General features: G+C 46.7%; 2 protein-coding genes across 2 annotated transcripts in view; both read left to right on the forward strand.

Moving 5' to 3' along the window:
• The window catches only part of HCK (HCK proto-oncogene, Src family tyrosine kinase), a 34,084-nt gene extending 19,916 nt beyond the window's left edge, over positions 1-14,168 (forward strand). Inside the window, exons 8-13 of the mRNA XM_056844934.1 lie at positions 1,806-1,958; positions 4,524-4,706; positions 8,301-8,377; positions 12,517-12,670; positions 13,501-13,632; positions 13,966-14,168. Coding sequence (XP_056700912.1) covers positions 1,806-1,958; positions 4,524-4,706; positions 8,301-8,377; positions 12,517-12,670; positions 13,501-13,632; positions 13,966-14,168 — 902 coding nt within the window. The remainder of the gene's footprint in view (positions 1-1,805; positions 1,959-4,523; positions 4,707-8,300; positions 8,378-12,516; positions 12,671-13,500; positions 13,633-13,965) is intronic.
• A 9,615-nt stretch (positions 14,169-23,783) lies between these two features.
• Positions 23,784-25,410, forward strand: part of TM9SF4 (transmembrane 9 superfamily member 4) — a 33,594-nt gene continuing 31,967 nt past the window's right edge. The window contains exon 1 of the mRNA XM_056844435.1: positions 23,784-23,912. Coding sequence (XP_056700413.1) covers positions 23,823-23,912 — 90 coding nt within the window. The 5' untranslated portion in view covers positions 23,784-23,822. The remainder of the gene's footprint in view (positions 23,913-25,410) is intronic.

The raw sequence follows: 25,410 nt of genomic DNA on the forward strand, positions 1-25,410 counted from the left end.
TTGCAAATTGAGGGCTATGGCTTCCTTTATGGAGTCCATCCATCTCTTGTTGGGTCTTCCTCTTTTCCTGCTGCCCTCAGCTTTTCCTAGCATGACGGTCTTTTCCTGTGACTCTTGTCATCTCATGACGTGACCAAAATACGATAGCCTCAGTTTAGTCATTTTAGCTTCTAGGGTCAGTTCAGGCTTGATTTGATCTAGAACCCACTGATTTGATTTTTGGACAATCTTAAATGCTTAAGAGTGCAACCCATTTATTGAGCACCTTAAAGACCAGGAAGATTTCCAGGGCATAAAGCTTTCGAGAGTTAAAGCTCCGTTAATCAGATACAACAAGTATCTGAGCCAGTGTGGTGTGGTGGTTAAGAGCAGTGAACTCTAATCTGGAGAACCGGGTTCGATTCCCCACTCCTCCACGTGAGCAGCCGACTCTAATCTGGTGAACCGGATTGGTTTCCTTACTCTTCCAGACAAAGTCTGCTGGGTGACCTTGGGCCAGTCACAGCTCTCTTAGAACTCTCTCAGCCCTACCTACCTCACAAGGTGTCTGATGTGGGGAGAGGAAGGGAAGGCGATTGTATGACAGTTCGATTCTCCTTAAAAAGATAGAGAAAGTTGGCATATAAAAACCAACTCTTCTTCTTCTAAGGGGCAGAAGCTGTAATTGCTACTCTCTGAAAGCTCCGCCCTAGACTGAAACAGATTTCACGGGCTGATAAACAAGTTCTTGACACGTTAGAGGGTCTCTGTGCAAGAGCCTCTTTCTCTAAAAATTCCATCTGTGCAAAAGGGCCCGTTGAAAACAATCGATCTTACACAAATAGCACGGACCGAATTCGTTCACATGATCCAAGCCAAAGTCTCTGGCAAAAATATCCACGTCTTTAGTCCAACAGTAAATAGGACTAGAAACCCAGCTTCAGATTTTGGCTGGCTCTAGACCCACGAGGCTCCAGCTGCCGCCCCTCCCATCCATCCATTCCGACCCCTTCATCTGACAGTAGGTCACCATCCAGAGAGAGGGAAGATGGAGTCAATACGTGAGATGAGATGGGGCTAAAACAAACCCTTCCCAGGCCTTGCCAAGTTGCCTGTCTGCCGAGGGTCCCACTGGGCCCACTGGGCAGCTCTAGGCAGGCCCTTTTTCCCTCGGTGGACCTCGGTCAGGGCCCCCGCTGCCCTGCTGCCTGCAGCCCACCGTGCTTGGCCTGTTGTTAGCTGAGAAGAGGACTTGGACAACTGAGTGCTGCCTGTCATCCTGGTGCTCTCACATGAACACATGAAGCTGCCTTCTACTGATACAGACCCTCGGTCCATCAAGGTCAGTCTTGTCTACTCAGACCGGCAGTGGCTCTCCAGGGTCTCAGGCAGGGGTCTTTCACATTACCTACTTGCCTAGTCCCGTTAACTGGAGATGCCGGGGATTGAACCTGGGACCTTCTGCATGCCAAGCAGATGCTGTACCACTGAGCCACAGCCCTCCCCCTAACTGAACACATTAACATATGAAACTGCCCTCTACTGAATCAGACCCTCGGTCCATCGAAGTCAGTCTTGTCTACTCAGACTGGCAGTGGCTCTCCAGGGTCTCAGGCAGGGGTCTTTCACATCACCTACCTGCCTAATCCCTTTAACAGAGATGCCGGGGACTGAACCTGGGACCTTCTTCATTCCACGCAGGTGCTCTGTCACTGAGCCACGGCCCCTCGTTTTTGGGGTGTAATGGGGTCCCTTTGGAGGTTGCCTGCTTTCTTGACAGACTGTAAAAAAACCTGATAGAGAGGACCCCTCTTGCTTTCTTTCAGGACAGAGTGACGGGCTGTGCCAAAAGCTGTCTAACCCCTGCGTTGCGCCGAAGCCTCAGAAACCTTGGGAAAAAGACGCCTGGGAAATCCCCCGGGACTCGCTGAAGCTGGAGAAGAAGCTGGGAGCTGGGCAGTTTGGAGAAGTCTGGCTGGGTAAGAGCACAAGGAAAGGCCTTCTGGATCAGAGCCACGAAAACGTAGATCCAATCCCAACTGAGCAAGCACACAAGCCCCATCCAAAGAAAACAAACCATATATCAACTGGTACCCAACCAATATGGAATTATTTTCAGAACTCACAGTAATGTATTCATAAATGTATTTGTGTATACGTTAATATCAATTCAGTAATATAGTTGCAAATCAAAGGTACATTTTACATTTGTAATACAAGACTTACAAATAAGCACTTTTTAATTCAAAATGAATGGAGACTATTGCCTTTTTTATAGATGCAAAACTTCTTCAAATATCACGAGTAAGAAGTCTGTCTCCTTCGTGTAAAAGGTTAACTCCGTGTTTCAGTTTATGTCACAAGTGGCAAGTTTTGCTTCCTTGTCTCCATTCATTTTGTATTAAAAAGTGCTTATTTGTAAGACTTGTATTACAAATGTAAAACGTACCTTTGATTTGCAACTATATTATTGAATTGATATTAATGTATATACAAATATATTTATGAATACTGTGAGTTTTGAAAATAATTCCATATTGTTTGCATATCGGTTGATGTATGGCTTGTTTCACACATTAGTACCTGACTCCCCTCCCCTTAATTATTATTCAGCCATCCAAAGAAAACGGCAGAAAACAGTTTGCAGAGAGGGTTGTAGAAACAACAGGCAGGCGATCTGCAGGTCATAAGACAGAGCAAAGGTCTCCGACTTTTTTGAGTCTGTGGGCACCTTGGGAATTCTGATACTGGATGGTGGGTGCCACCACAAGATGGCAACCACAAGAGGTGGAGCCAGCCACAAAACCTTAGGGAGTGAGTTCATGCATAATTCTTAGAGTAACTCTTCAACATTTCAGGCAGGAGCTGTGAGACTTCAGTACCTCGTTGCATTTCTCTCCTAAGGAACTTTACTCCAGACATAATCGTGAGTTAAAAAGTTTTATTAGAGAAAGCCAGTGGGTTCAGTAGGTCCGTTGAGACATAAGGCTAGAATGCAGACATGGGGAAATACCAGTACATTTAAAGGATTCATACAATAGGATTGATTAGTTTCAGGACATAATACAAAAGGGGCGAGTTGAGGCAGAGTTGCCTTGATGGTTTGTGTGTGTGTTAAGTGCCGTCAAGTCGCTTCCGACTCATGGCAACCCTATGAATGAAAGTCCTCCAAAATGTCCTATCTTTGACAGCCTTGCTCAGATCTTGCAAATTGAAGGCTGTGGCTTCCTTTATTGAGTCAATCCATCTCTTGTTGGGTCTTCCTCTTTTCCTGCTGCCCTCAACTTTTCCTATCATGACGGTCTTTTCCAGTGACTCTTGTCGTCTCATGACGTGACCAAAATACGACAGCCTCAGTTTAGTCATTTTAGCTTCTAGGGTCAGTTCAGGCTTGATTTGATCTATAACCCACTGATTTGTTTTTTTGGCAGTCCACGGAATCCGCAACACTTTCCTCCAACACCACATTTCAAAGGAATCTATTTTCTTCCTATCAGCTTTCTTCACTGTCCAGCTTTCACACCCATACATAGTAATAGGGAATATGATGGCATGAATTAATCTAGTCTTGGTGGCCAGAGTCACATCCTTACACTTCAAAATCTTTTCTAGCTCCTTCATGGCTGTCCTTCCCAGTCTCAATCTCCTTCTAATTTCTTGGCTGCAGTCTCCCTTTTGGTTGATGGTGGAGCCAAAGAATAGAAAGTCTTGAACAATTTCAATTTCTTCATTGTCAACCTTAAAGTTGTGTAATTCTCCTGTAGTCATTACTTTTGTTTTCTTGATGTTCAGCTGTAGTCCTGCTTTGGCATTCCCCTTGATGGTTTAGGTATAAGGAAACAATACAGAAGGTAACAGCCGGTAACTATTCACAGGAGAAACCATACATGAAACCAATGTGTGAAATAGCTAGGTGATTGTCAGGGTTCCCAGGCATTGTTCCGCTGGCCCTGGTGACTCAGTAACGATTAGCCGGGCAGGTCTCCATTGAGGTGTAGATGCCGGGGCCAGAAGCCAGGAAGTCTTATCTGACAGGAGCTCTGCTTAACAGGATGCCTTTTAAAATGAACGTATTTGGAAAATATTTTCTTGCGTACCCACATCTTATCTTCAGTGATACAATGAAGATTCTCGTGCTGCAGTGGCAGCTGCCGCCAAAACAACTTCTTAAAAATTTGCACAGCCAAACAGAAGCCCTGCTGGGCAAAGTGCCAATAGCACTTTACACGTTTCTTCCATACTTCTGTGGAACAGAACAGATGCTGCCCTGGCTAGGTTTTTGGGTTGCCATGCTCCAGGTGATGCCTGGAGAGGTCCCAGAATGACAACCGATCTCCAGATGACAGAGAACAGTTCCCCTAGAGAAAATGGCCATTGAAGTCTATGGCATTGAAGAGCCTCCCCTCCCCAAACCCCACCCTCTCTAGGCTGCACCCCCATAATCTCCAGGCGTTTCCCAACCTGGAGTTGGCAACCCTGCTAGGCTGGCTGTAATTCCAGCTGTGATTTTGTGGCTCTGACACCTCCCGTTCTCTGTCATCCAGCCGTCTACAACAAGCACACAAAAGTTGCCGTGAAAACCATGAAGCCGGGGAGCATGTCTGTGGAAGCCTTCCTGGAAGAGGCCAACATCATGAAGACCCTGCAGCATGACAAGCTGGTGAAGCTGAACGCCGTAGTAACCAAGGAGGAGCCCATTTACATCATTACTGAATTCATGGAGAAAGGTGAGAATTAGGGGACAGAACCAAAGAGTCTGCAGCAGACTTTGTTGGGCTCAAAAGAAGGCTTTGGGGAGGGGGCAACTATTCCCCCAAAGCCCCCCACTCTCATCTTTTTCACTGTGTTTGTGTAGCCCTGGTGGCAGCAGAAGCTGTAATTGGTTTGCAGATTGATTTAATAGGTCTTATCATATTTGTAATCCGCCTTAAGTTCCAATGAGGAAGGAAGGCTATAAATGAAGTGAACAACAGTAATAATTGGTTCTTGTAGGTTATCCGGGCTGTGTAACCGTGGTCTTGGTATTTTCTTTCCTGAAGTTTCGCCAGCAGCTGTGGCAGGCATCTTCGGAGGAGTAACACTGAAGGACGGTGTCTCTCAGTGTCAAGTGTGTAGGAAGAGTAATATATAGTCAGAAAGGGGTTGGGTTGAGCTGAATCATTGTCCTGCAAAAAGTACTTTTTGCAGGACAATGATTCAGCTCAACCCAACCCCTTTCTGACTATATATTACTCTTCCTACACACTTGACACTGAGAGACACCGTCCTTCAGTGTTATCCCTCCGAAGATGCCTGCCACAGCTGCTGGCGAAACGTCAGGAAAGAAAATACCAAGACCACGGTTACACAGCCCGGATAACCTACAAGAACCAATGAACTCTGACCATGAAAGCCTTCGACAACAATAATAATTGTTTGTGGTGGTTGATATTCTCACAGCTGCTAAGCGCCATTTTTTTGCAACACTTCCACCTATGATGCCAAAGCAAGGGCAAGAAACGTAGGTTGGCCCTCGCTCTGATTTGGCTTCCGATGCTTTCGCTTAGCCACATGTGATTGGCTAGGTGCTGCCGCCATGAAGTCAAATCAAAGTGAGGGCAAAATGTTCTGCCCTCAATATGGCACCATGTGGGCATATTGGGGGGGGGGGAATCAGTGCCAGCTTGCAGTGGGAGACTTGTTTTTTGCCAAGGGTAAGCTTTCAGGGTTCCCCAAAATGTCTCCAAAAGAGGGACTGCTCAACAGACTGCTGGACTTGATGGACCTTGGTCTGATCCAGCACAGCCTTTCTTATGTTTCTATGTTCAGGTTTTGAGCAGCATTTCATTTTACAGCGTTTGCAGATGAAGCTGGGTTCTTTTGCTGGATTTTAAATGGCTACTTGGGTTTTTATTATTTTATTAGATGGTTGGGGCATTCATGTTTGTAAAATGCCTTGAAGACTTTCTCTCAAGCAGGGGAGGCACCACACAAATGCCCTAAATAACTACACGATCCAGTATCGTATTTCCTCAGGGTGAGCCCAGAAAGCTCACAAAGAGGATCTGAGGTTAAGGGCCTTGCATTCTTGTTTGTTCCAGCCTCTGGTTTTCAAAGGTATACTGCCTCGATACATAGAATCATAGAGTTGGAAGGGACCACCAGGATCATCTAGTCCAAAACCTCTACAATGCAGAAAATTCACAACTACCTCCCTCCCACACCCCCAGTGACCCTTCCTCCATGCTCTGAAGATGGCCAAGATGCCCTCCCTCTCATGATCTGCCCAAGGTCATAGAATCAGCATTGTTGACAGATGGCCATCTAGCCTCTGTTTAAAAACCTTGAGGGAAGGAGAGCTCACCACCTCCTGAGGAAGCCTGTTCCATTGAGGAACCGTTCTAACTGTTAGAAAAGTCTTCCTAATGTCTAGACGGAAACTCTTTTGATTTAATTTCAATCCGTTGGTTCTGGTCCGACCTTCTGGGGCAACAGAAAACAACTCGGCACCATCCTTTCTATGACAGCCCTCCAAGTACTTGAAGATGGTTATTGCATGGAGGTTCCATTTAACTAACATGGCTAGTAGATGCTTCTGGGACGCTGCTTTTTGAATTTATCTACACTTTAAGTAAGCTCTGTGGCTGGGGAGGTTCCTGGTGGAGATTTGACACTCAGAGCTGTGTACAACTCCCCTCCCCCAAAAAACCACGTTCCCAGTTTAGGTTAAAACCTGGGTTTCTTAGGCTGCCCTCTTTTTTGCTCCTTGCAGCCCTAAGCATCCTGGTACTGCAGAGGTAGCTCAGCTCCTCAATATGGACACACACACATATGTAACACACACATGCAGTTGCCTCACACTAGGGAAGTTGCATAATGTACAATAGGCTGCCGGGAAGAGATAGCTGTTCGCTGATGGGTAGCAGAAGCTGCGAGACACAGAACAGGGAGTGGAGATAGGAGATCTAAGACAGAAGATCAGCCCCTGCGGAAGTGGATTGTTTCTAAGAAACCACCTTCCCAGAATTGAGTGTGGTTCCCTGCCTCCTGAAGGGAAGTGGAGATGTATAAAGCACAGTTCTTGAGTACCCCAGACTACATTGTAGAGTCTAGTCAAGCAAGGGGTAGAGAGTCTTACTTATGCCTTACATTGAAACTGCCCTCCCTTGCCCGCTATTGGCTGAGCTGCTGTGATGTCACAGTGCTAAGAATTGAATAACATCCATAGAGCCCTGCTGGACCAGACCAGTGGTCCATCTAGTCCAGCATCCTGTCTTGCACATTGGTGAAAGTTATTAAGGAGTTTATTCCTCTAGTTTGTTGGTCTCTGTGCTGCATAAGAATATATCCAGCATCCTGTCTCATGCAGTGGCAAACCTGTTGCCTTGGAGGCCCAGCAACACGGCATACAGGCTGAGGCCTGTATAAGAACATCAGAAGAGCCATGCTGGATCTGACCAGTGGTCCATCTAGTCCAGCATCCTATCTCACACAGTGGCCCTCCAGTTCCTCTGTAGGTCCAACAACAGGGCACAGAAGCCGAGGCCTTCATAAGAACATCAGAAGAGCCCTGCTGGATCAGACCAGTGGCTCATCTAGTCCTGTTTCACACCATGGCCAGCCAGTTGCCCTGGAGAGCCAAAAAAATAGGTCACTGGTATTCAGAGGTTTCCTGCCTCTGGATATGGGGGTTCCCTCGAGCCACCACGGCTAGTAGCCATTGATGGACCTTTCCTTCACAAACTTGTCTCACCCCCTTTAACTCAAAAGTACGAATTTCCCACAAGCCTGGCTCGGTTAGAAATGCTGGTGTTTCCTTGCTGTGACACAGAGCTAGCGGGGAAGAGCCTGGTGATGGCGGGGGGCTCCCAGACAATTCCATAACCTGAAGCAATCCAGTGGCTCAGTGGTAGAGCCTCTGCTTTGAGTGCAGAAGGTCCCAAGTTCAACCCCTGGCATCTCCAGTTAAAAGGAACAGGTGATAGGCAATGTGAAAGATCTCTGCCTGAGGCTCTGGAGGACAGCTGGCAGTCTGAGTAGACAGTACTGACCTTGAGGGACTGATGGTCTGCTTCAGTATAACAACATAAGAAAGGCCCTGCTGGATCAGACCAAGGCCCATCAAGTCCAGCAGTCTGTTCACACAGTGGCCAACCAGGTGCCTCTAGGAAGCCCACAAAACAAGACGACTGCATCAGCATTGTCCTGCCTTTGTTCTGCAGCACCTAATATAACAGGCGTGGCCCTCTGATTCTGGAGAGAATAGGTATGCGTCATGATAGGTATCCAATTTTACTAAAGGCAGCTTCCTGTGTTCACTGGGCCTTCTTTCCTCTCCACAGGCAGCTTGCTGGATTTTCTGAAAAGCGATGAAGGACACAGCCAGCTACTCCCAAAACTGATAGACTTCTCTGCCCAGGTAAGCAGGATCCAGGGAAGTTGCTGTTTTCAGTCCCCTAGGGGATGTTCTGAGGTTCATCCTGGGGTCCAGCCCTGGAATATGCCGTGAATGCGTGCTTCTGAACCTGTGCAGAGTGGCATTTCTGTTGTTACAGATGAGTTGCTTAGAGGCCTTGGGGCAGAGTTGTGAAGACCAGGCTCTCCTTGCTATCCCTATGGACCTTTGGGGGGTGAGGGGGCATAGAATCTGGGTCATGCTGGCCACTGACTATCCCACACCACTCTCGGAATCTGCATTTCCCAGGTTAGATTGTCGAACTTGGAAGAAGACGGAGGAGGAGTTGATTTTTATATGCCCGACTTTCTCTACCACTTAAGGAAGAATCAAACCAGCTTACAACCACCTTCCCTTCCCCTACCTACAACAGACACCCTGTGAGGGGCTGAGAGAGCTCTAAAAGAGCTGTGACAAGCCCAAGGTCGCCCAGCTGGCTTCATGTGTAGGAGTGGGGAAACCAACCCTGTTCACCAGATTAGCCTCTGCTGCTCATGTGGAGGAGTGGGGGAATCAAACCCGGTTCTCCTGATCAGACTCCACCGTTCCAAACCACCGCTCTTAACCACTACACCACACTGCCTCTCTAGGTTTGAATCCCCCCCTCTGCCATGGAAGCTTGCTGGATGACCCTTGGGCCATTCACACACGCTCAGCCTAGCCTCCCTCCCAAGGCTGTTGTGTCAAGGAGAACGATGTGAGCCACTTTTGGTTCTCGTTGGAGAGAAAGGTGGAACATAAAAGAAGTAAATAAATAAAATAAGTACATTCCCCAGGGGTGCTCCATGTCCCTCAATGCGCCTTGTGGATCAGGGCCTCCCTCGTAGGATTGCCAACTGACCTGGAGGAAAATGGCCTTGCCCCTTGCACAGAGGCTTAATGGGATTTTATTTGCCTCCGTACCGTGGAAACCTCCAGCTGCTCCGTCCCACACGCTAGAGGGGCAGGACATTGCTCTCCAGGCCTGTCGGCGAACTGGTTCCCTCTGCCCTGGTCGCCAGTCAGGAGAGACCTGAGCCAGCCCAGCTGGAGGTTCTGCCAGGGGATGCGTCGTTCCAAGCAAGGCTGATTTGAATGTGCAAATCCGGCTGGACACTTAAGGGAGTGCAGTGGTGGGACACTCTTTGTCCCTGGAGGAAGCAGCAACAGGAAGGGGCCCGGAGGCATTTCCTTCTCTGGGGTTTCTGCGATGAGTGGTTGTTCTCACCACCCTGGGAAACAAGCCATCCTTTGTCAAGAAGGGCCTGTGTTGTTCCTCCCGAATCAGCAATTCAAAAGAGCAGGTGTGCCCACAGTGGCAAATATTGTTCTGGAGAATTGTGTGCAGTTCTGGAGGACTCACTTCAAAAAGGATGGGGACAGAATCTAGCAGGTGCAGAGGAGAGCGACGAGGATGATCAGGGGCCTGGAGACCCAGCCCTACCAGGAAAGGCTGAGGGAGACGGGAATATTCAGTCTGGAGAAGAGGAGGGGGGACATTTGCTCTTTAAGTATCTGAAGGGCTGTCACTTAGAGGAGGGCAGGGAGCTGTTCCTGTTGGCAGCAGAGGAGAGGACTCCCAATAATGGGTTTAAATTGCGGGAGGAAAGGTACCGGCTGGATATTAGGGGGGGGAAATTACAGTAAGTGTTGTTCAACAGTGGAACCGGCTACCTAGGGAGGTGTTGACTGCCTCACTGGCAGTCTTTAAGCAGAGGCTGGACAAACACCTTGGTCTGATCCAGCAGGGCCGTTCTTACTTTCCTATGTTATGAACAGATTCACATAGAGAGACAGACCATTGACACTGTATATCTATTAAATATACCAGGAGACAAACTAAACAAAGCATTTATAGCCGTTACAACCCAAGAAACCCAATAGTGCATAGTAGAATAAAAATAATAAGGAATATATTCCATCTGCATACCGAGGCATGACCAAAGCCCTTGTGTCGTTGGCATGGAGCCCAGGACAGTGGATTTGGAGAGCTTCTATACCCTTTAGAGTCCATTAGTAGCAATAGCTAATGCCAATTAGGAATGTGATTAGCTGGACATTTTCCAGACCCTCGAGGGAAGTGGGTATGGGCAATACATATGCCATTCAGGAATTATAGCTAGGAAAGCTTGCAGGATTTAAAATAAACAGGAGCAAACCGAAAATTTTGGTAAAGAATATGACTCTACCACAACAAGCAGACCTAATTAGTAAAACAGGGTTTATTATTGATTCTAAAGTTAGGTATCTAGGAATATGGTTAACTTCAAATAATCTTAATTTATTTCAGAATAATTATGTAAAAATTTGGCAACAAATTGTTAAAGATCTTAAGCAATGGGAGAAGATACCATTATCATTATAGGAACGGATTTCAGTAATTAAAATGATGGTATTACCAAAGATGCTTTTTTTTTATTTCAGAACTTACCAATTAGAAAAGGAGTAAAAAAATTTAAAGTTTGGAAGAAGGAAATTCTGAATTTTCTATGGGGAAAAGAAAGACATAGGATAGCCTACCATAACTTAATTGAATTAAAAGAAACTGGAGGCTTGGGTCTCCCAGATTTAAGAATGTATTATGAAGCAGCTTGTTTTGGCTGGTTAAGGAATTGGATACTATTAGAGAATCCTAGATTATTAGAATTGGAAGGTTTTAATATAAGATTTGGTTGGCGTGCATATCTGTGGTATGATAAAGATAAAGTAAATAGGGATTTTAATTTTCATGTTATTAGGAATAGTTTTTTACAGATTTGGAAAAGGTATAAAAGATGTTGGGAAGTTAAAACACCAGGGTGGATTAATCCTATAGAAGCATTTATGAAAAGGGGAACACAGCTTAATCTGGATATAGGTAATGATAGGGATATTATTGAGTATTGTGGTACTTGGACTCTTAAAACAAGAGAAGAACTCAAGATTGGAGATTGGTTTATGTATTATAAATTAAAGGATATATTTAATAAAGATAAATTAATAGGATTTAATAGAAATAAATCTAAATTGGAATTAATATTAAATATGGGAAACAAAGGTCAGATAGCAAAGATGTATAAATTTATTATTGAAACAAATTTAAAGCCTTCCAAGTTGGCAGCTATCACCACACCCAGGGGCAGGGAGTTCCACCACTTAACTATGCGTTGTGTGAAGAAATCCTTCCTTTTATCCGTTTTGAATCTCTCTCCCTCCAGCTTCAGCAGATGACCCCGCGCTCTGGTATTATGAGAGAGGGAGAAAAGCTTCTCCCTGTCCACTCTCTCCACACCATGGATTATTGTATGGATTATTGTATCATGTCTCCCCTTAACCGTCTTCTTTCCAAGCTAAGCAGCCCTAAGCGTTTTAACTGCTCCTCATAGGGCAGTTGCTCTAGTCCCCTGATCATTTTGGTTGCTCTTTTCTGCAAGTTTGGCGTAAAGGGTTAGGGCAGGGGTCCCCAACCTTTTTGAGCCTGTGGGCATCTTTGGAATTCTGACACAGCATGGTGGGAGCAGCCACAGTAGGTGGAGCCATCCACAAAACGGCTGCTGCAATTTACCTTCAGCCACACAGCAAAGATCCTTGTGCAGCGAAGATGCTTGCCAAAGCAACGTTTGTAAAAAAATCTGCCCAGCCAATCAAATCCCCAATGGCCCATCATGTTCATGGAGGAGAGAGGTATTCAAGGCTACTAGTCAAAATGGATACTAGTCATGATGCATCCCTATTCTCTCCAGGATCAGAGGAGCAGGCCTATTATATTAGGTGCTGGTTGGCCACTGTGTGAACAGACTGCTGGACTTGATGGACCTTGGTCTGATCTAGCATGGTCTTTCTTATGTTCTTATGGAGGAGAGGGCTATCCATGGCCACTAGTCAGCATGCCTATTATATTAGGTGCTGTGGAACACAGGCAGGATAAATGCTGCTGCAGTTGTCTTGTCTGTGGGCTTTTTGGAGGCACCTGGTTGACCACTGTGTGATCAGACTGCTGGACTTGATGGGCCTCGGTCTGATCCAGCAGGGCCTTTCTTATGCTCTTAAACTTCTTTCTGAATCATTTTGCTACAGTTAAAGCCCTTTTTTTCCTGTATAAAAAGTCCTCTTATGCCAGATGTCTTGGTCTCTCCTTGCTGCAGATAGCGGAAGGCATGGCTTATATTGAGCAGAAAAACTACATCCATCGGGATCTGAGAGCGGCCAATATCCTGGTGTCGGGAATGCTGGTGTGCAAGATAGCCGATTTCGGCTTGGCCAGAGTGATTGAAGATAACGAATACACAGCCCGGGAAGGTAAGCAGCGGTGCTTTCCGGAGAGTTCTCCTGTTTTTCATCCTCTCTTTTGCTTTTGTATGGGGCATAACGGATTTTAAGTTCTTCAGAAATAATAATAGCCAAAAAAAATGTACAATTTAAACATTTATGAGCTGCCTTTCTTCCTTAGGCTAATGTGCTTGTCTTGTTTCGAATAACTGATCCTCCTTGAAGCGGTGGAGTCTGATCTGGAGAACCGGGTTTGATTCTCCATTCCTCCACGCAAGCGGCGGAGGCTAATCTGGTGAACTGGATTTGTTTCCCCGCGCAAACACATGAAGCCAGCTGGGTGACCTTGGGCTAGTCACAGCTCTCTTAGAGCTCTCTCAGCCCCACCTACCTCACAGGGTGTCTGTTGTGGGGAGGGGAAAATGATTATAAGCCAGTTTGATTCTCCCTTAAGTGGTAGAGAAAGTCGGCATATAAAAATCAACTTCTTCTTCCGTCCAGTGCGGGAAGAAGTGCAAACCTCCCTGCTAGGGAACGAAACGTCGTCCCCAGCCGCTGGCAATCCTGCTCAGCCCTGCTATGGCTTCTGCAGTTTGACTAGCTATATTCTGCGTATTTAAGAGGCCGTTTTCCATTCAGGGCAGCTTGCACCCACAACGTATTTTAGAAACCAAGACTGAAAACGCCTTGTGCCTCAGAGAAAGGCACCTGGTGCCAGAAGAGAGGGGTACCTTTGCTGTTAGGTTTGTGGGATCCAACCCTCGGTATTTTCCCCCTCCGGATGGCCCTTGGGCTGAGAACCAGACTTGCCCCTCTGCCCTGCTGAGTCTTGATGGTTCTGCTTGGATCTCTTTTGGCAGGTGCCAAGTTCCCCATCAAGTGGACGGCGCCCGAAGCTATCAACTACGGCTGTTTCACTATAAAATCTGACGTCTGGTCCTTTGGTGTTCTTCTAATGGAGATCATCACATATGGACGGACCCCATATCCAGGTGGGTAAAGGCCTCCTTGCGGCCTCAAGTCACATTTCTTGACCTCTGGCGGAGAAGAGGTGCAGGGCGGGTGGTGGGGAGATGGCCAGAGAGAATGGCACAAGTAAGCAGCAAACTCTCATCCACCTACCTCCTTGTATTGGAGCCAGTACTGTACTGATCTTGGGCCAGTCTCAGCTCTCACAGCCCCACCTACCTCACAGGGTGTCTGCTGTGGGGAGGGGAAGGGAAGGCAATTGTAAGCCAGTTTGATTCTTCCTTAAGTGGTAGAGAAAGCTGGCATATAAAAACCAACTCTTCTTCTTCTCTTGCTTTTCCTTTCTTTCAATTCAGGGATGTCAACACAGGAAGTGATGCGCGCCATCGAGCGTGGCTACCGGATGCCGCGCACAGAAGGCTGCCCGGAGGAGCTGTACGAAATCATGATGCGGTGCTGGAAGAGCAAGCCGGAGGACCGACCGACATTTGAGTACAACCAGAGTGTCCTGGAGGATTTCTTCACCGCCACAGAAAGCCAATACCAGCAACAGCCCTAGAACGGTGACTGTGAGACCGTGGAAGGGAAAGCCAAAGAGTCCTGCCCAAAGTGGCTTTGAGATTGCTTTGTGGGTTGGGCAAAAGCAGCTCTGTCTCGTGAACTTCCTTCGGGGATCTTGCTGACCACAGCTGGAGACAGCTCTGTGCCAGATGAAGCCACAAAAACCACGTTCCATTCCAAATGGAACGTCATATACATTTTCCTTTTTGCCTCAAGGTCTAGCCCAGTGGTTCCCAGAGTGGGCAGTACCACCCCCTGGAGGGCAGTGGGATTACCTAGGGGGGCACTTAGTGGCAAGGGGGGCAGCAGGGGGGTGCTAGAGGTGGGCCCCTTCAACTGTGTTCACTAATTTACAATGGATCAAGCTAAGGCACCACGCTGGCCAATTTGGTGGAAACTATGAGAATTTTTTCCCAGACTGAAGAGCTGGTACCACTGGATCAAGTTCATCAGTTTTGTTGAATAAATTTCAACTAAAAAGTTTTAATTTGATTTTGAATAGATGTGCAATTAATTGGTTACTGTTTTGAAATCTTGTTATTATCTTCTTTAGTGAGTCATGCAAACCCCTATTTTGAATAATGCTTTTTATAGGATAGGGTAAGGGGGCGCTGGGGTTGAGTTTGTGGAATCAAGGGGGCGGTGGCCCGAAACGTTTGGGAACCACTGGTCTAGGCTGAGAGAGTCACTTGTTTGTATCCCCAAAGGGCCTTAATTTTGTGGTTAGCATGATGAGATTATTTGGGTGTGTGTGTGTATGTATGCAGGTTGTATTTAAAACATTTAAATACAGTGGCCAACCAGGTGCCTCTAGGAAGCCACAAACAAGATGACTGCAGCAGCACCATCCTGCCTGTGTTCCACCGCACCCAAAATAATAGGCATGCTCCTCTGATACTAGAGAGAATAGGTATGCAACGTGACTAGTATCCATTCTAACTAATAGCCATGAATACCCCTCTCCTCCATGAATATGTCCACTCCCCTCTTAAAGCCTTCCAAGCTGGCAGCCATCACCACATCCTGGGGCAGGGATTTCCACAATTTAACTTTGCGTTGTGTGAAAAAATACTTCCTTTTATCCGTTTTGAATCTCTCACTCTCCAGCTTTAGCAGATGACCCCGTGTTCTAGTATTATGGGAGAGGGAGAAAAACTTTTCTCTGTCCTGTCTCTCCAAACCATGCATAATTTTATAAACCTCTATCATGTCTCCCCTTAGCCACCTTCTTTCCAAGCTAAACAGCCTTAAGCGTCTTAACCGCTCCCCATAGGACAGTTGCTCTAGTCCCCTAATCATTTTGGTTGCTCTTTTCTGCACCTTCTACAGAGGGATGCTACTTACAAAACCCCAAGTTGGCAAACTGGTTAGAAGATGGTACAGTCCTATGCCTGCCTACTCAGTCTCACAACATTCAGCAGAGCTTGACTCCCAGGAAAGCGAGCACAGGATTGTATATAGTGACACTAAATTCTAAATCAGGGGTTCCCAACATGATGCCCATGGGTTCACCCACAGAACGTACCTGGCGCCTGCCAAGTGGTTCCCCCCCTGCAAAGTAGGCAGGCCAGGTGGGGCCTTTGCCCAGCAGAACTTCTGATTGGCTTTGCAGATTTAAAAAAAACACCAGCACATTGCTTTGGCAACAGAAACCACCAAAGCAATGTGTGACTGAAAGCAACCTATGTGTAAGGAAGACGATATTTTAAAGCATATGTTCATTGAAAAGGGTGTTCTGTCAAGCAGAGCTTCTGCCTGAAATGTTGAAGAGTTAGAGTTAGAACTAAGCATAATCTAATGCCCTGGCATTTTGTGCCCGGCTTCGCCTCCTCCGGCAGCTATTTTGGAGTTGCGGTGCGCACACCAGCCTGTGTCAGCATTCCAAAGATGCCTGCAGGCTCCAAAAGGTCGGGGACCCCTCTTCTAAACTATTACTATTACAATTTGTAGCTTACAATACGATCCAGATATAAATGCCTGCCAGCAGTAGTCAAGAGATCCCGTCTCGGTTTTCACTTGGAATCCCAGAGGGGTAGCTCGGATTTGAACAACAATGTACACCACAACCAAGCTGCTAGTTTTGTTTAAAGTGAAATGGAACTCCCACCGCAACTATAAAACACAAAAGCCTGTTTTAAAATGCAGTTGTGGTGACAGTGCAGGGTGCGTGTGCATTTGTGTGTGCGGCCCAAGAAACGGCTAGGAGGAAAACTCAGTTCCTTCCTCTCTTTACGTGCCAATGTGATGTAATTAAAGAGGGAGGTGGCTGCCATTTTCAGTTTCGGCAGGCAGCCCAAACCAGATGGCCAGTTGACGGTGCGACCAGTCCATTGACTGGTGTCTCTCTCTGTGTGTATTTATTTGAGCCAGCGTGGTGGTTGGCATCTCGTCAAATCTCGGAAGCCTAGCAGGGTTGACCCTGGTTGGTACCCGGATGGGAGACTACCAAGGAAAGAAAGTCCAGGGTCACCATGCAGAGGCAGGTAATGGCAAACCACCTCTGGTCATCTCTTGCCTTGAAAACCCTATCCAACCTGGATTAGAAATTATGAGAGCGCTATAGGTTGAAGAAACGCATCGGTGTCATTACGACCACACCCGCCTCTCGCACACATTTTTAGCCTGCCTGTCCTTCAAGTTGCTCAGAGCAGCATACGGGCTCCTCACTTCTTCATCTTCACCTCACGACAACCCTGTGAAGTGGGCTAGGCTGAGAGTGTGTGAATGGCCCTAGGTTACCCGGTGAGCTTGACAGCAGTAGGTGGATTGGAACCGCGGTCTTCCAGATCCTAGTCCAACGCTCTAACCACTACTGCACAGGAGCCAAGGTGCCTTGGAATTAAATACCTTTGAAAACATAGAAAACATGGGTATTTCCCAGATATTGGATTAGTCATTTCAATTTAAAAAAAAAACCCTAACCTGTTTCAGAAACAACACTATTAGTCTCTCCTGCTTTGCCATTTTGCCAACCGTAGTTTTATTTTAAATCAAACTGTATATTTAAACCCAAGTTGGATACTAGTGTTGTTTTTCTCCAGGGCAGGAGGATGGTTGAGGGCCGTGCCCTTATATCCATGCTGTCAGTCCATGTTTGTCTTCATCTGATGTGTGGCATATTGTTCACGAGTTGCTTCCCTGGCAGGTGAAATTTGGACTCCAGGCTAACTTGAGGGGCTTGTGTTTTTAATGCTGGTAAAAGCCGAGGAAGTGTCTTCCATTGATTAACTGAAACGCTCTTGTAGGCAGCTTTTGGGTTTATTTTGTACTCGGGACTGTACTTAAATTTACAGCTCTGCAAAAAACAAGGATGAGTAGAAAGAAATAAGATGTTTTCTACGTCATATATTGGGATAGACTTCAATGTAAGCAGTTTGGGTGTATTTCTAATGATAAAAAGTTGAAGTTGTTGAATCTCCTTTTTCAGCGTGTTTTCTGCTCACGGGCAGGGATGAATTTGGATCTGTATGAAGCAACCTAATGGTGCCAATTTAAAGGTGTAATAAGAGGTACACCCTAATTACAGCTTGCTCTTCATGGGTTTCCAGAAGTAGGATCCCAGTTGGGTAGGGATGCCAGCCTCCAGGTGGGACCTGGGGATCCCCTGGAATTACAGCTTCTCTCCAGACTACAGAGATCACTTCCCCTGGAGAAAATGGATTCTTTGAAGGGTGGACTCTATGTCATTGTACCTCACTGAGGTCCCTGTCCTCCCCAGACTCTATCCCCAAATCTCCAGGAGTTTCCCAACCAGGATCTGACAACCCTGCCCCCCCACACAAGGGGGAACCTGGCAAACCTACAGTAAAGTGAGGAAGATGGGAAGCTTAGAATCCCCCTTTGTCCACCATTTTATTTATTTACTAAGTTTATACCTCGCCTCTCTGCCCCTCATCAGGACCACCAAGTTGGCCACAACACTAACACATTAAACACATACGTCATAAAAACAAGTCTTAAAACAGGGGTGTTGAACTCATTTGTTACGAGAGCCGGATATGACATAAAAGTCACTTGGTCAGGCCGGGCCATGTGTACCATAAAATTTAATGCCAGGTACAAGAGATACAAACTTTATAGAAGTCACATGCAAAACCAATTAATTATATTATTTTTTACTTTATTTTTTACTTAAAATACAAACATGCTTAATGGAGTAACACTCTTACAGTGTTAGGATCAGGAGGCGGGGGGGTGGGTTGGCTGCCCTGGCTAGCAAGCTTGCAGCAGGTTTGCCAGCCCAGATCGGAAGCGGGGGTGGGGGGTGGCTGGCTTGCGGGCTGGATGAGAGCTCTCCAAGGGCCGTATCTGGCCTCCGGGCCTTACGTTGGACACCTGTCTTAAAAACCATTTGCAATCAAACAAAAAACACATCATTAAAACGCACAACGAATCAGTTTTGGTGGCACTCCCCAACGTGGTGCCTGCCCCATGTTTTGGGAAAGTGGGCAAGGCCTTTGCCCAGGGACACTTGCAAGTGGCAAGTGATTCTCACCTTGGAACAGCGGCTGCCAGTGCAACGGGTAACCTGTAAGCCTCCCTGAGGTGCGGACCTCACCCATTGGATGGAAGAAAATATGGCTCTTGGGGCTGACAGTAATTATGAATGTGGCTGTCTGTGAGCCACGGAGCGTGCCCCATTGCTGTGGGCGGACTCGAGAGGTGGTAAGAAAGTGCTCTGCGGAGCCCCAGCCGGTCTCTTTCTTCTTTGACTTAACCTAGCCCTGAAATCAGGTTCCAAAGCCAACAAGCAACCTCTGGATCCTGCAACATGGATCCAGACTTTCTGTTTCAAGTATATCAAAGAATTTACTTTCATATGAGGAGCCGTGTTGGTAGAAGAGAAGAAGAAGAAAAGTTGGTTTTTATATGCCGACTTTCTCTACCACTTAAGGAAGAATCAAATCGGCTTACAATCACCTTCCCATCTCCTCCCCACAACAGACACCCTGTGAGGTAGGTGGGGCTGAGTGTGACTAGCCACCCAGCTGGCTTCATGTGTAGGAGAGGGGAAACAAATCCAATTCACCAGATTAGCCTCAGTCGCTCATGTGGAGGAGTGGGGAATCAAACCCTGTTTTCCAGATCAGAGTCCACCACTACAAACCACCACTCTTAACCAGTACACCACGCTGGTGAGATTCAAGTCGTGGAGATCCTTAAAGACCAGCAAGATTTCCAGGGTACAGGCTCTTATCCGAACATCCAATTTCTGGACTGACCCAAAAACCAGACTTTTTGAGCCGGCATGCAGGCAGTACTCACAAGCCCTTAGCAGCACACTAATATGCTTTCTAATGGTTCAATGTACACAAAATTATTTAAAATATTAAAATTACGTTTAGGCTATGTGTATAAAGTTTACATAAAACATAAATCCCCAAGATGAGATAGAGAGATAGAGAGATAGAGAGATGTACATATTCCAAAATATGGAAAGATTTGAAATATGGACCACTTCTGGTCCTAAGCAGTCTGGATAAGGGATTCTCAACCTGTATACACTTTATACTTTCAAGAAGCAAAGCTTCCTTCAGCAGACTCTACTGAGAACAGCTCCCAGCTCCCTAACAGAGGGACCAGAGCTATAGTGTTCAGCCGGTGACAGCATCATTCAGTGCAGCATAACAGGGTCAGCCCTGGAGCTGGATGAAAATAAATGATTCATTCATTTATATTTCAATTTATTTATTCATATTTCGATTTATGCCCAGCCTGGCTCAGGGCGGCTAACATCAACAGCAATATACAATATGATAAAACCATAAACAATAAACTTTAAAATTATTACAATTCCTGCTTGGCTGTCACTATAGGGAGGAAACTAGAAAACATTTAAACTTCCGTTCACCATTCTTAAAATGAGAATAATAGAAATTAGGTTGGTTAAGGAATGGGTGAGGCATAGGGTTGCCAACCTCCAGGTGGGGCCTGGAGATCTCCTGGTATTCCACCTGTTCTCCAGATGACAGCGATCTGTTCCCATGGAGAAAATGGCTGCTTTGGAGAATGAGGTCTATAGCATTATACCCCACTGGGATCCCTCCCCTCTCCAAACTCTGCCCTCCTCAGTCTCCACCCCCCAAACCTCCAGACATTTCCCAACCCAGAGCTGGCAACCTTAGCAAGACGACTGGCATTGCCTGCTCAAGTACCAACAAAAAGGATTTGCCGTCATTTAAATGGACCTCGGGCACTGTGGAAGCCAGCAGGGCACTTTGGTGTGTGCAACAAGGAAACAGAGATGGAGAGAATAGCTGGCCGCAAACAATTCAAGGATACAGAGCGGTGCATTGACAAACAGTCCTAGTACAGTGGGAAGGGTAATAATGATACACAAGACCTCCCACTCATTTTGGGAAGGGGGGGGACTTCAGAGAGTTGCCAAAGAACTTGTAAATAATTTTTAAAAAGACTTAAATTTATACAGTTTCATCCACCTCTTACCATATAACAGATGAAAACGAGTATCTCATGGATTCTGAAAGTGTCAAATACAGGTTGAGCATCCCTTATCTCTCGTAAGTAGGGTTGCCAGCCTCCAGGTTGGGAAATACCTGGAGATTTTTGGGGGCGGAGCCTGAGGAGGGCGAGGTTTGGGGATGGGAGGGACTTCAATGCCGTAGAGTCCAATTGCCAAAGCGGCCATTTTCTCCAGGGGAACTGATCTCTATCTCTATCGACTGGACATCAGTTGTAATAGCGGGAGATCTCCAGCCACCACCTGGAGGGTGGCAAGAAGAGAACAGTGCAGGCAAATGTATCAAAAACATATATTCAAGAAAGGTGCAAGATATCAGACAGCGCTCTTACAGGAAAACAATCACAAATTCAATCACGAAAATACAAAGTAACAATATGTACAAAGCTATTCACAATGTGAAAGCAATATTATTAAATAAAGCCCAATGGCTATCTTCCAACGGGACAAAGACCAATATCAAGTTACAAGAATCAACGTCTGCTGGAACACATCTTGTTGCCCCAAAGGAGGTGACAGAGGGAACGCTATCCCGGATATTTGTAGCGCTTTCACCAACTGTTTGGCTTCATCAGCCTGAAATATTATTATATAATAATAATATTATTATGATATAATATTATTATTTTACCATGACGGCTTACAACGTTAACTGTAAGTTGGTTCTTGTAGGTTATCCGGGCTGTGTAACCGTGGTCTTGGAATTTTCTTTCCTGACGTTTCGCCAGCAACTGTGGCAGGCATCTTCAGAGTAGTAACACTGAAGGACAGTGTCTCTCAGTGTCAAGGGTGTAGGAAGAGTAATATATAGTCAGAAAGGGGTTGGGTTTGAGCTGAGTATTGTCCTGCAAAAGTATTGTCCTGTAAGTATCAAGATAATGTGCTAATGAGGGTATGGTATGTTAATATGGAACCATTGTATCCTGAAGTGATCTGTTAATTTGTGTAATCCAAAACTAATCTGTATGGCTATTGTTGAATGTTGTCTTTGTCTGGAGGTTTTTCAGGGCAGGAAGCCAAGCCTTATTCATTCTTAAACTCTCCTCTTTTCTGTTAAAGTTGTGCTGATGTTTATGAATTTCAATGGCTTCTCTGTGCAATCTGACAAAATAGTTGGTAGAATTGTCCAGTCTTTCAGTGTCTTGGAATAAGACCCTGTGTCCTGTTTGTGTCAGTCCATGTTCAGCCACTGCTGATTTCTCAGGTTGGCCAAGTCTGCAGTATCTTTCATGTTCTTTTATCCTTGTTTGTATGCTGCATTTTGTGGTCCCGATGTAAACTTCTCCACAGCTGCAAGGTATACGATATACTCCTGCAGAGGTGAGGGGGTCTCTTTTGTCTTTTGCTGATCGTAGCATTTGTTGTATTTTCTTGGTGGGTTTAAACACTGTTTGTAGGTTATGTTTTTTCAAAAGTTTCTCCATCCTATCAGTGACTCCTTTAATAAATGGCAAGAATACCTTTCCTATGGGAGACTGTTTTTCTTGAGTTTTCTGATTTTTGTTTGGTTCAATGGCCCTTCTGATTTCATTCTTGGAGTAGCCGTTTGCTAGCAGTGCGTGATTTAGATGGTTAGTTTCTTCCTTGAGAAACTGTGGTTCACAGATCCGTCTTGCACGGTCCATTAATGTTTTGATTATTCCTCTTTTCTGTCGGGGGTGGTGGTTGGAGTTTTTGTGTAAGTAGCGATCTGTGTGAGTTGGTTTCCGGTAGACCTTGTGACCTAACTGAAGGTTTGATTTACGGATGACAAGGGTATCAAGAAATGGGAGTTTACCCTCAATTTCCTTTTCCATGGTAAACTGAATGTTTGGATGGATATTATTAAGATGGTTTAGAAAGTCCATTAATTTTTCTTCACCATGGCTCCAAATGGTAAATGTATCATCTACGAACCTGAACCAGACTGTAGGTTTGTAAGGTGCTGATTCTAATGCTGTCTTTTCAAAATATTCCATGTAAAAGTTTGCTATTACTGGACTGAGCTATTACAATACTCAGCTCAAACCCAACCCCTTTCTGACTATATATTACTCTTCCTACACCCTTGACACTGAGAGACACTGTCCTTCAGTGTTACTCCTCTGAAGATGCCTGCCACAGTTGCTGGCGAAACGTCAGGAAAGAAAATTCCAAGACCACGGTTACACAGCCCGGATAACCTACAAGAACCAATGAACTCTGACCGTGAAAGCCTTCGACAATATTTTGTTAACTGTAAGGTTTTAAGGTAAGTTTCTACAGGTAGTCATTCTTACCTCAGCAAAACGGTTTAAGCCCACCAGTTGTTCCTTACACATAGGTAGGGTTACCACCTCTGGGTTGGGAAATACCTGGAGATTTTTGGGGGCGGGGCTTGGCGGGGGGGCGGGGCCTGGGGAGAGACCTCAGCGGGGTACAATGCCATAGAGCCCCGCCCCTGAAAGGGCCATTTCCTCCATGGGAACTTATCTTTGTTGTCTCCAGATCAATTGTAATAGCAGGAGAGCTCCAGGTGGCCGCCCTGCACGTAAGTAATTCTAGCTCGTGCGGAACAATTATGAATAACATTTGGCCTTGTACACAATGGCATTTAAGCATGGCCATGGGATAAAAAAATTATTGATAAAATTCAGAGATCAGCATTTACTCAAAATATAAATAAAGTCTGTAACAGAATTCTCGCTATGTAAACCGCCTCCTCCGTTTATTCCAGGACTTGGCGCCATCGTGCCCTCAAGAAAGATGGCGTCAGGAGACACACCCTCCGACCGCCGCCCTTTACAGACACCTGGCGGACTTCCACGGTTACGTTCACGTATTCCCCCACCGTTGCCCTCATCAAAGATGGCCCTCCGCAGGAATCCTCACGAGCAGGCCTGCCAGTACTAAACGTGACGCTCAGGGCCCGTCGCTTAGCAACAGCGCCCGGAGTCAAGATGGCGCTTCCGTCTATTTGCGTCATCCGCCTGAGCCGGCTGCTCTAATGACGGAATAGCCGCCGCCCTGCCAGTAAGCAAGATGGAGGCGCGCGGGAACGGCCCGCTGCTTCCCTCTCCTGCCCAAACAGCAGCCCAATGAGCCAGTTACGGCGGACTTCACCCGCTGCTGAGGTGGAAGCGGAGAAGAAGGGGGAGGGAAGAGGGAGAGGCTTTTCCCGAGGGCGCTTCCCGGCGGCCTGTCGCCGTTTCCATGGAGCCTGGCGCCTCGGCCAACCGCGAGCCACTTCCGCTGACGTCAGCGCCGACACGTGGATCCAAGATGGCGGCGTCAGGGGTGCTGGTGAGTGAGAGAGTGAGTGAGTGAGTGGGGAGGCCGGGACCCTTCCCCTCCTTTCCGAGGACCCCCGGGGCTTTCCCCCCCCCGCCGGTCATGGCCACGCATGCCCCCACCCCACCCCCGGGTCCTCTGCGCAGCGCCGAACACAGCCCCGGCCGGGGAGTGGAGCCCAGTGGCACCGGGGTCGGGGGAGAGTCTGGCGGGTCTCAGAGGCAGACCCCTCCCCTGCAGCTCCTGGGCAGGGAACAGGGAAGCCCCGCGCCGCCCCTTCAAGACTGGCCGCCAGCATCACTGGACGAGCTTTCGAGATCCACAGGTCGCTTCCGCAGAGACGAGGAGGGAGGTCAGGCTGGGAATTATGCTCAAGGCAGCGGTGCTCCAAGCTTGTGCTCCACGGAGCGCTTGGTGCTCCGCGGAACATCTCCTAGTGCTCCGTGAAGAGACTGGAAGGAAAAATACTACTGCCATTCGTAGTAGAAAAGAGCAAGGGTCCAGTAGCACCTTAAAGACTAACAAACATATTTTCTGGAAGGGTATGAGCTTTATTGTCAAGGCAGCGGTGCTCCAAACTTGTGCTCCACGGAGCGCTTGGTGCTCTGCGGAACATCTCCTAGTGCTCCGTGAAGAGACTGGAAGGAAAAATACTACTGTCATTCGTAGTAGAAAAGAGCAAGAGTCCAGTAGCACCTTAAAGACTAACAAACATATTTTCTGGAAGGGTATGAGCTTTATTCTCAAGGCAGCGGTGCTCCAAACTTGTGCTCCACGGAGCGCTTGGTGCTCTGCGGAACATCTCCTAGTGCTCCGTGAAGAGACTGGAAGGAAAAATACTGCTGTCACTCATAGTAGAAAAGAGCAAGTGTCCAGTAGCACCTTAAAGACTAATAAACATATTTTCTGGAAGGGTATGAACTTTATGCTCAAGGCAGCGGTGCTCCAAACTTGTGCTCCACGGAGCGCTTGGTGCTCTGCGGAACATCTCCTAGTGCTCCGTGAAGAGACTGGAAGGAAAAATACTACTGTCATTCGTAGTAGAAAAGAGCAAGAGTCCAGTAGCACCTTAAAGACTAACAAACATGTTTTCTGGAAGGGTATGAGCTTTATGCTCAAGGCAGTGGTGCTCCAAACTTGTGCTCCACGGAGCGCTTGGTGCTCTGCGGAACATCTAGTGCTCCGTGAAGAGACTGGAAAGAAAAATACTACTGTCATTTGTAGTAGAAAAGAGCAAGGGTCCAGTAGCACCTTAAAGACTAACAAACATATTTTCTGGCAGGGTATGAGCTTTATGCTCAAGGCAGCGGTTCCCAAACTTGTGCTCCACGGAGCGCTTGATGCTCCGCGGAACATCTAGTGCTCCGTGAAGAGACTGGAAGGAAAAATACTGCTGTCACTCGTAGTAGAAAAGAGCAAGAGTCCAGTAACACCTTAAAGACTAACAAACATATTTTCTGGCAGGGTATGAGCTTTTGTGAGTTGTGGCTCACGAAAGCTCATACCTTGC

This window comes from Euleptes europaea, chromosome 2 (assembly GCF_029931775.1).
Source record: "Euleptes europaea isolate rEulEur1 chromosome 2, rEulEur1.hap1, whole genome shotgun sequence".
In the NCBI taxonomy this organism is placed as follows: Eukaryota; Metazoa; Chordata; class Lepidosauria; order Squamata; family Sphaerodactylidae; genus Euleptes; species Euleptes europaea.